At 52.3% G+C, this 9375-nt stretch overlaps 4 protein-coding genes across 4 annotated transcripts; 3 read left to right on the forward strand and 1 right to left on the reverse strand.

The window, feature by feature from the left end:
- Window positions 1–33: 33 nt before the first annotated feature.
- Window positions 34–738, reverse strand: CC1G_06181 (acetate non-utilizing protein 9; the record flags this gene model as incomplete). Its single annotated transcript, XM_001836542.2, has 4 exons — window positions 34–117; window positions 172–320; window positions 373–452; window positions 506–738. The coding sequence occupies 4 exons, from the start codon at window positions 736–738 to the stop codon at window positions 34–36; spliced, it is 546 nt and encodes a 181-aa protein (XP_001836594.2).
- A 714-nt stretch (window positions 739–1452) lies between these two features.
- On the forward strand, window positions 1453–3336 carry CC1G_06182 (hypothetical protein; the record flags this gene model as incomplete). Its single annotated transcript, XM_001836543.2, has 3 exons — window positions 1453–2718; window positions 2774–3099; window positions 3168–3336. The coding sequence occupies 3 exons, from the start codon at window positions 1453–1455 to the stop codon at window positions 3334–3336; spliced, it is 1761 nt and encodes a 586-aa protein (XP_001836595.2).
- A 1301-nt stretch (window positions 3337–4637) lies between these two features.
- CC1G_06183 (TKL/TKL-ccin protein kinase) lies at window positions 4638–6453 on the forward strand (the record flags this gene model as incomplete). The annotated part of the gene is made up of 7 exons (XM_001836544.2): window positions 4638–5109; window positions 5170–5378; window positions 5439–5510; window positions 5577–5750; window positions 5804–5878; window positions 5936–6190; window positions 6241–6453. The coding sequence occupies 7 exons, from the start codon at window positions 4638–4640 to the stop codon at window positions 6451–6453; spliced, it is 1470 nt and encodes a 489-aa protein (XP_001836596.2).
- A 158-nt stretch (window positions 6454–6611) lies between these two features.
- CC1G_06184 (beta-tubulin) lies at window positions 6612–9163 on the forward strand (the record flags this gene model as incomplete). The annotated part of the gene is made up of 18 exons (XM_001836545.2): window positions 6612–6644; window positions 6790–6846; window positions 6902–6940; window positions 6998–7093; window positions 7152–7239; window positions 7357–7502; window positions 7555–7626; window positions 7679–7755; window positions 7806–7971; window positions 8044–8132; window positions 8207–8254; window positions 8314–8365; window positions 8497–8543; window positions 8597–8657; window positions 8709–8771; window positions 8836–8873; window positions 8927–8992; window positions 9073–9163. The coding sequence occupies 18 exons, from the start codon at window positions 6612–6614 to the stop codon at window positions 9161–9163; spliced, it is 1329 nt and encodes a 442-aa protein (XP_001836597.2).
- Window positions 9164–9375: the final 212 nt, after the last annotated feature.

Raw genomic sequence — 9375 nt, forward strand, 5'->3', positions numbered from 1 at the left:
GTAGAAGGAATTTAAGAAGAACGGAGTAGGGTTTTATGATTTGTCATTTCCTGGTTTGAATACATCCCGTGCTGCTTGTTTGAACTCGTATAATTGGCCCAGCTGTTCCTCAGTGAGCTATACATAGGGCACAGTCAGCAATCGCAACCCCAAACCAGGCAACAGACGCACCTTTTCGAAAACAGTAGGATCAAGTCGCTTCCCCCTGTAGCCCGCAGCTTCCTCACGACCCTTTGGCATTTCGTCGAGATAGCGTTTCCATTGCGAGAGGAATCCGAGGAGGTGGCCCGAGTTGGTGACTTTTTGGTGTCTCCGGAATTCTGGTGGACGGGTTGGTGGGGGTATAGTTGGACTACAGCGAGGTCTACGCACCTGATTTGACGTAGACGTCGCCTAGGGACCTCATCTCAGGTGGCAGGTTTCGGTGAACGCGGAGAATGCGTCGGTATAAGCTAAGTGTGCACTACATTCAGCAATCCTCCAGCTGCGGATGGTCGGGACTTACGGAATTGGGGGAAGAAGCGTCGCAGTTGCATCCCGTGGGTTGATCGGTCTGCGCGAGACAGATTCCGCTAGCCTTAGTACAGACGCTCGCATCCTGGAAAACGGTCGGAAGGTGGAGGTTACAGCACAAGCGCGGTTGGCGCCGTTCCGAAGGAGGCGGAAAACCGCCGACACAGCCACCGAAGCAAAACGTCGGGCCTGGCCGTACCGCCTTGTCAATCTGTTTCTAGCCATTTCAACTTTTACACAGTCCTGTTCTCGAGGAAGCGGGGATAAGCATTTCTTAAAGGCTCAGGGAAGCGATCCCAACGGCCGGGTTCTCTCGTGGCAAGAGTTTCGGCTGACGTTTGTCTTGACTCCAAACTGTTGCAAGTACCCTTGAAGAAGCCCTTTCAACCGAGAAAATCTCACCCTACTCGTTGTCGACTTTCACGATTTAACCCATGAGTTGAGGTGTACAGACAAATTCTTCGGAGAAACCACGAAGAAGGGGTGTCCAGAGGATCGGTCGACAGATCTCTTCGACAGTCCCTTTCGACAGTCCACTCTCCGAGATTTCGTCTTTCAAACGCCCCAAAAGACACGTCCTGTGAGACTACACGAGGGATTTTGGGGGATGTTTTGGGGGAGAAATGGGGAGGCAACAAGCGCCCACAACCGGAAGCGGAGTTTGAAAAGGGGGGATTGGCAAAGCCGTAGCATGAGAATTTAATTTTGTTATCTTGTCCTATCCAAGAGGACGAAACGAGCTCCTTCTCTTCCCGTCTTCAATCCACTCGACTCTGCAAGGCCACCAAGATCGACGCATTGAACGGTTGCACACTCTGTGTTTGCTTCCCCAAATGTTTTGGTCTCATTTATGAATGTTTTAGAAATTTCAATCCCGAATTTTGGCGGTGATAAAAACATATTTTGGACTTACTAGTAATTCTCAAGATGGATAATCCAATGTCCATCTCAAATCCTCAGAACCATCAATTTCCGCAAGAGGGCACTTTGTCTTTGGCCGTGAACCTCGATGGATCCCAACCCGCTGCAGACACACCAGCAGAGCCTGTCAAACGGCGCCCAGGTCGTCCAAAGGGCAGCACAAAGAAGAACCTCCTCGGAACTCCAATATCACCGACTGCAAAGGTCAAACGACCCGTAGGACGACCGAGGAAAGATGGAATGCCTGCTGGCTCGGTGGGCCCGACGCGCTTGAAGCGAGAACGACAGGCGGGACAGCCCCAGCAGCCCTTCTTCATGCCACCGCAGGGCGTCGAGAACGGCTTCCCATACCCACCCACAGTCGGGATGTACCCAGCTCCAGTGCCCTTTCAAGTCCCACCACCGCCAATAATCCAGATCGACCCCAGCCTGAGCGGCGACGAGTGGGCAACGATGTCGAGGAACGACCCGAACGGATTCCTATCTGTCCTCCTCGGGGCCCTGGCTGCTCCAAACCCAGTCTCAACAGCAGGACCGAGCGTCGAAGACGCCTTCAAGAATCACCTGCAATCACTCGCCCCAAGCCCTACGCAGGTGCAGCAAATCCCCACGCTCTACTCGATCCTCAAGACGTTCTGGCTGCCCTCGTCCCCAGCCTACTTTTCGCTGACCGCCTCAGCCTCGACAGCGCGTATACCCTCCGAACACCGCTTCCTCTACTGGGACCCCCTCCCGCTCGTCTTCAATGGCATCGGCTGCCCCGTCTGCGGCCACCCCCTCACCCATAAAGGACGAATCACAACGGGTCCCATCAAAATCTACGACATTGAAAAACCCTTCTTCATCATTGGCTGCGAATACGCCTGCAAAAGCGTGCAATGCCTCACATCCTCCTCGCCCGACGGCCGCAAGTTTGCGAGCACAGACTCGTCCATCCTCCGCTCGTTACCGGTCAAACTGAAGGACGAGTTCCCCGCGCGGCTGCTGTGCGACGACTCGGTGGCGGGGTGTGGGCCGAATGTTTGGAATTGGAGGGCGCTTGGGGTGTCGCGGTCGTTGTGGAGTATGGTGGTTGGGGGGTTGAGGATGGGGTTGAAGAGGGAGGTGATTTTGCATTTGGTGCATTCGATACAGCATGGGGTGCCGGAGGTGGAGCTGCAGAAGCAGGAGGGGCAGGGCGAGGAGGGGCAGGGTATGCCGGGGCATTCGATGCAGGAGGGGCAGGGGTCGCAGCAGTCGGATAGCCAGGGCCATGGGATGGACCAGCCGGAACAGCCTCCACCGGTATGTGATTCCTTGAACTCACCTTACTTGTTGTAGGCTTATTCTCTTGTTACAGGGCTTCTCGGACCAGTATGGTGAAGCGTGGAAGGAGAATAGTGTCTCGATTCAAGACCCTCAGCAGCAGCAGCAGCAGCAGGTGAAATCACCGCCGCCACCAGTAGCAGGGTCGTCTTCACAGCCGAGTGTATCGGTGACCGCGCCCCCGCCTCCACCACAGCCCAACCCAGTCGCTTCGCCTCCCAATCAAGTGCAAGCGCCACCACCTCCGCCACCGCCAGCGTTCTCGTACCAACCTTACCCATTCACGCCGTACGGGTACATGGCTCCCCCGATGGTCAATGGCCAAGTCGTCCATCTCACACCAGGCGGTCAAACGCGTACGTTCACCATACATGCATATTCCGTTTTTCATTAATTAATTTACTGATCTAATTGGTGTTTTATTGCAGTTGTACCATCCCAACAACACGATTCCTCCACTCCCACTCTCTCCACTGGGTCGACCTCTGCTTCCGCGCCTCCACCCTCTTCATCAGGGATCGTATCCACCGGTCCACCCACTACAACAACGACGACGACGACGACAGCGACGAAGAGGAGTCCGAGGCATTGTTGTAAATGCGGTTCGCAGGATTGTAAAGGCAAGGGAGGGAGGAACTTTTGTGTGAATGCGTGTCAGGATTGTCACAAGTTGGATTGTAAGGGGAGGAATTCGAGGAGGCCGGATAAGAAGTGTAGTGAGGGGTGGGTGTGATGGGTGTTTCTGGTGTGGGGTGAGCAGGAGACAGTGGGACTGGGAGTGTTCGCGTCGGGGTATGGGTTAGGGTGTGAGCCTGTAACGATGAGGACTGGTGTGTCCTTGAGGCAGCATGCCATCTCTCAAAAAAGGTGTAAATCCACTTTCACTTTCCCGTTACTCTTTTCATAAAAGTCGATACCGTACAGCCCCGTTTTTCAGTGATCAACGTTAATATCCGACTCGCGATGGACTCCAAGTTCTCTTCTTTTTCCTTTTTTCTTTTTTTCTGGTGTTCGTCCGTCCGTGTTCATTCGGCTCCTTTCGGTCCTGTGGGCTTTTTTTTCTTTGTTCATTTCCCCTTCATCGTTTAATCTCTTTGCTTCAAGCAGTGTAGTAGTAGTAAGTAGTAGTAAGGACATAGGCCTGTTGGACTGTTTTGTTTCGACTGACTACCTTGTCATTCAAGTATCGTCTCTGGTTTGCTGTGTGTTATCATTATTACTGACTGGTTCTGTGTTTCTGTTGTTATGGACTATTAAGATGATGTTCGGGTTTTCTGGGTATAGTTGGAACCTTCCTTTGCATCGTGGAAGATGATCGTGAAACTGACTGCGCAGTGCACGGTGCAGCACCATACCAATGGGCAAACTTGATCAAACCTGGCACGGTTATAAGCACTCGTCGTGTCATCCTGACACGGGTTAAGTTGTCCTTTCTCTACAACTTCTTTCATTTGACTAGGCGCCCAGAGGGCTGTTTGGCCAATCATGGGAAGGAGGAAGGGAAGCTGTGGGTGAATGTGATCGAATGTTTTGTGATAGCTACTTCATAGGATGGAAGTTTAAGCGCCCGGTGTACTGCTATGGTCATTTGTCCGGATCCCTTTCCCTACTCCCCTTCTGAGGTTATGAGATGGGATTTAGGGTTTGACCTTCCTTGAGCAGTGGTATACATACAGCCATGCGCTGCACTACTACTTCATGTCTTGACAGCTGTAGTAGATAGGTGTTTTGTCCATTTGCATAGTACTTGTACAACGTGGTTCTCGGTTTAAATACAGCAGCATTCGAAGGTGGAGAGAACAAGGTAGGACTTGAGTTCGAACCCCCGGCCTTCTTCTCTCCCCATCTTTATCTTTATTGTAGTACACAGGCACTGGCACGGTTGGATGATTTCGACGATGGCGGCGTACATCCTCGCTGCTATAGCCTCCTCTTTGGGGTTCTCTGCATCTCCTCCGGCTGCTCCTCTGCGATCGTCGCCGACCCTCGAGGCCAACCAGAACGCAGAACGTACTAGTGCGCAGTCCAAGCAGACTGCTCACGATTCCCATCCTGCCGGCTTGTCGTGCGATTCCCCTGAGGTCCAGGGTGACGCCGTGGACGATTGGGATTCAGAGGATTCCGAGCCGCCTGAGGACTTTAGCAGCGAGGAAGAGGGTCACGGTCACGGAGAGGTGCAGATGCAGATGGAGGAGTCTTGGAGTCGTCTGGGCGTTGTGCCGACGAGGAGAGATACGGGAGCTACCATCCGACCGTCTAGGTTTTCACCCAGTTCACCTTCCGACTCTCAGTCTGAGTCTATCCTTGGCCACGCTTATAGTTCTAGTAGTTGTTCTGGTGTGGCATCGAGACATTGTTATCCTCTTCGACGTACGTCCGAATTCCCACTGTTCCGTCCGGCGAACGGCTAACTGGATATTGGTGAGATAGGCGGTTCGACGATCGATTTGGTCACGGAGGCGCTCGACTTGTCGGCAGAGATTGAGATTTGTGGGGGGTCGGTTGCGCATGGTGGGTATTCGGATGTGTATAGAGCCAAGTGGACGACGACGACGGGGAGTGTGACTGGGAATGGGAATTGGATTGTGAATGGGGACGGGGTTAGTGCTGGTGCTGGTAAAGGAGAGGAGGTTGTGACGGTGAATACATAGAATCGTAGCTGCGAGTGGCCATCGGGATGTGCGCTGACTTTGGTGTAGCGTGATGTAGCTGTCAAGACTCTCCGGGCGTTCTCGCAGACGTCAAATGTAGACCTCAATCGAGCTCGAAAGGTACTCCCATTCCTTCCCTTCTCGCTCAACCGCTAACCCACTGATCGTCTAACCCCAACTTTGTAGCGTCTAAACAGAGAAGTCCACGTCCTGAAACGCCTGAACCACCCCAACATTGCCGAGTTCTACGGAATAGCGTTTCATAAGGACGGGAGACCTTCGGTGGTGATGAAGTGGTATCGGTATGGGACTGCGCCGGAATATTTGGCGAAGAATGCGGGTGTGGATCGGTTGGGGGTCGTAAGTCGCCTTTACTAGGTTTTAACTAGCCAGAACTGACAGGGGACGTACAGGTGAGGGATGTAGCAGCTGGATTGGAGTACCTGCATACGCTACAGCCGCCTGTCGTGCACGGGGATTTGAAAGGGGTACGTATCCGAGTCGTTAACGGTTACCACCATGCAAGGTGACACTGACGTCTGCAGTCCAATACCCTCGTCGACGAGAGCGGGCGCGTGGTGCTATCAGATTTCGGACTCTCCAAAGTCATGGAACAGGTCCTCGGGCCAACAGGGTTCACGACTTCGACGTGCGCAGGAGGGACAGTCCGGTGGCTGGCCCCCGAGCTACTGTTCGATCCTAGGATGGAGGTGGACCCGTATGACGATGAAGACATTGAAGCCGTCGAGACGCCTACTATGGCATCGGATATTTGGTCTCTTGGATGTGTTGCGTACGAGGTGAGGGCTAGTCGTGCCTCGAGGCGAGAATAGGGCTGACAGGATACCAGTTGGCCACAGGAAAGTACCCGTATGCGGACGAGAGGTACGACTACAACGTGATGCAGGCGATTATGAACAAGAACCGGACCCCAGCTGACGTGAAGGAAGAATGGACGGGAGAGTCTAGGAGGGTCTATAGGATGCTAAGCAGGTGTTGGGTGCGGGAGCCAAGTAATCGAGGTAATATCAGGGAGATTGTTAATTTATTACGAGATCATTAGTTATCGCGTCAAATAAAAGTCGCGTGGGTTTTGATGATGATGATGTCTGACATATTTGTTGGCCCACACCGAATTTTGAAGGGTCTAGCCGGGTTACTCTCTGACCTCTCACTTCGCTTCCCTTTTCCTCACTTTTGCTACGTAGCAACAAAAAAACAATGTACGTCTCCCGCGAAATCGTCAACATCCAGGTCAGTTTTCTGTGTTGCACTAACCCGTTGAATGTGTATCTGATTGCAAAGACGCGCAGGCTGGTCAAGCTGGTAACCAGGTTACTATATTTTCCCTCCGTTTCTGGCTCGACAAAGATCTGATTCCGATGCTCGTGACCTACAGGCTGGAGAGACCTTTTGGGAGATGCTCTTGGCCGAGCATGGCCTCGACAGCGAAGGCGTACGTTTCGTTATCGCCCAACACAAACCGATGACTCACAGCCCTTTTCCGCTAGTTCTACAAAGGAAACGACGAGGTTTCACACCTCCAGCGAGTACGTATTGGGTCAAGGCCGCGATGGGTCTACCTCCAACTCATAAAGGGCGTTTAGGCCGGTGTATATTTCGACCAAGTCGACCATGCTGGTCCCACAAAATACGTTCCACGTAGCGTTCAGGTCGACCTCGAGGCCGGTGTTTGCAACAAGGTTCGTCCGTGCACGCGATCGCCTCTCCCGCTAACACCCGCCTCTTACTCGCTTATAGATCCAGAGTGGGCCCCTAGGCGCGTTGTTCCGACCAGACACGTTCGTCACAGCTGAATCCGGAGCGGGCAACAACTGGGCAAAGGGCTGTACGTGTCATCGTCCCTCCTTCCCATTCCGTCATCACTGACCCTTCGAACAGACTACACAGAAGGTATACTATCCGTCGCGTTTTAAAGGATCGGATTATGAACACGTTTGTCCAGGTGCCGAGCTCGTCGATTCCATCCTCGACATCGTCCGCAAGCAATCCGAGAGCTGCGATGCCTTGCAAGGCTTCCAGGTCGTCCAGTCCCTCGGTGGTGGTACCGGTTCCGGTTTGGGATCTCTGCTCTTGTCCAAGCTGCGCGAGGTGCGTTTCCGCGTTATCGGATATCGTTCCGCGTCCCTAATCCTTGTCGCAGGAATACCCCGACAGAATAGTATCCACCTATTCCATCTTCCCATCGCCCAAGGTGTCAGAAACAGTCGTCGAGGTGCGTCGCTGAAAGTCGCGGAACGCGTTGAGCCACTCTGATCCCTCTCCAGCCATACAACTCGCTCTTGTCAATCCATCAACTCGTCGATAACGCCGATCTCACTTTCTGCATTGATAACGAGGCCCTGTTCGTACCCTCATCCGTTGACTGTTACAATCGCTGACCAACGCGTGTAGATACGAGGTCTGCCAGAGAACCATGAAGGTGTCCAACCCAGAGTTCACCCACCTCAACCAAGTCATCGCGCGGGTCATGTGCGGCGTGAGCACCAGCTTGCGTTTCCCTGGCCAACTCAATGGAGACCTCCGCAAGCTTGGCATGAACTTGATCCCCTTCCCCCGCGTGCGTATTTGGATCTTGGTCAATTCAAAACTTGTGCGCTAACCTATGGCCATCTCTAACCCCGCTCTCCAGTTGCACTTCTTGATGCCCAGCTATGCGCCCATGTACAACCCTACTGATGCGGCCTATCAGAGCAATTCTGTCCCTGAGATCACTAAAGCGTATGGTCCCTTTCTTTGAATTGCTTGTCAGATTCTGTCCCGGCGGTATTGTTCTAACAATGATTGTGTTTTAGGCTTTTCGACCGCAAGAACTTGCTTGTCGCGTGTGACCCCCGATTTGGGTAAGAGCTTACCTTTTCCACCGTATCCGCTCCACACTCTAACACGGGGCTGCTACCAGTCGTTATTTGACTGCTGCCACCATTTTCCGTGGTAACATTCCTTCTCGAGAAGTACGTTTCGATTCTTTATTACAAGTGTGTAAGAACATGATGACATTCGTTGACCTTTGCAGGCTGAAGTATGTCTCGTTGTGTGGCATACCCCTATACCGAATGAATTTCTCAACCGGCCTCCCTCTTAGTATGCTGTGCGCGACCTCCAAGTCAAGAACTCGCAGCATTTCGTAGAGTGCGTTGAGCTATTGTTTTGATTTTGATGTTGTGTGCTGACCCTTTCTTGAGGTGGATTCCCGATAACGTGTCGGTGTCGCTGGTCAAGGTTCCACCTGTTGGCCAGAAGCATGTGTGTATTGTTTTATCCATGCTGTTGCACGATGATTAACATATTCTCTAGGCTGCTACCTGCTTGAGCAACTCGACCGCCATTCAGGAAGTTTTCAAGCGCAACTTGGATGCTGTATGTCCAAACCTCTCTCTTTCCACTGCATCCACTAAGCCATCTCGCCCCTGCTTTGTTATAGTTCGCTGCCATGTACAAGCGTCGTGCGTTCTTGCACTGGTATGTTGTCGTTTCATTGGAATGTGATGGGATAGTGCTGACGTTGGTTTCAGGTACACTGGAGAAGGAATGGACCCTATGGAGTTCTCCGAGGCTGAGAGCAACGTGCAAGATTTGATGTACGTTCCCCTTTCTCCCGTCTCATTTCACCGCCGGCCATACGAATATCATACTGATTCGATGCTTTCTTTGCTTACAGTGCTGAATACCAGCAATACCAAGAAGCCAGCGCCGACGACGAAGAAGAGTACGAAGGAGAATACGAAGAGCAAGCTGAAGAAGAACAATAACAATAGCCAGTGGTTAACCGACTTTTTTTTATCGTTTTGGTTATCCTTGCTTGCTTTCATTCGCGTTCATGTTCATGTTCATCGCCTCCATTCCTCGTTCGTTCTTGCAATTTACTTCGTTCTCCTTGTCTCTGGAATATCGGAACAACACTCTTCCCTCTCACACTCTCTCCCCCACAATTATCGATCATCATCCTTGGATTTGGTTATAT

The sequence above is a fragment of the Coprinopsis cinerea genome (assembly GCF_000182895.1).
Source record: "Coprinopsis cinerea okayama7#130 chromosome 4 map unlocalized cont3.4, whole genome shotgun sequence".
Classification (NCBI taxonomy): Eukaryota; Fungi; Basidiomycota; class Agaricomycetes; order Agaricales; family Psathyrellaceae; genus Coprinopsis; species Coprinopsis cinerea.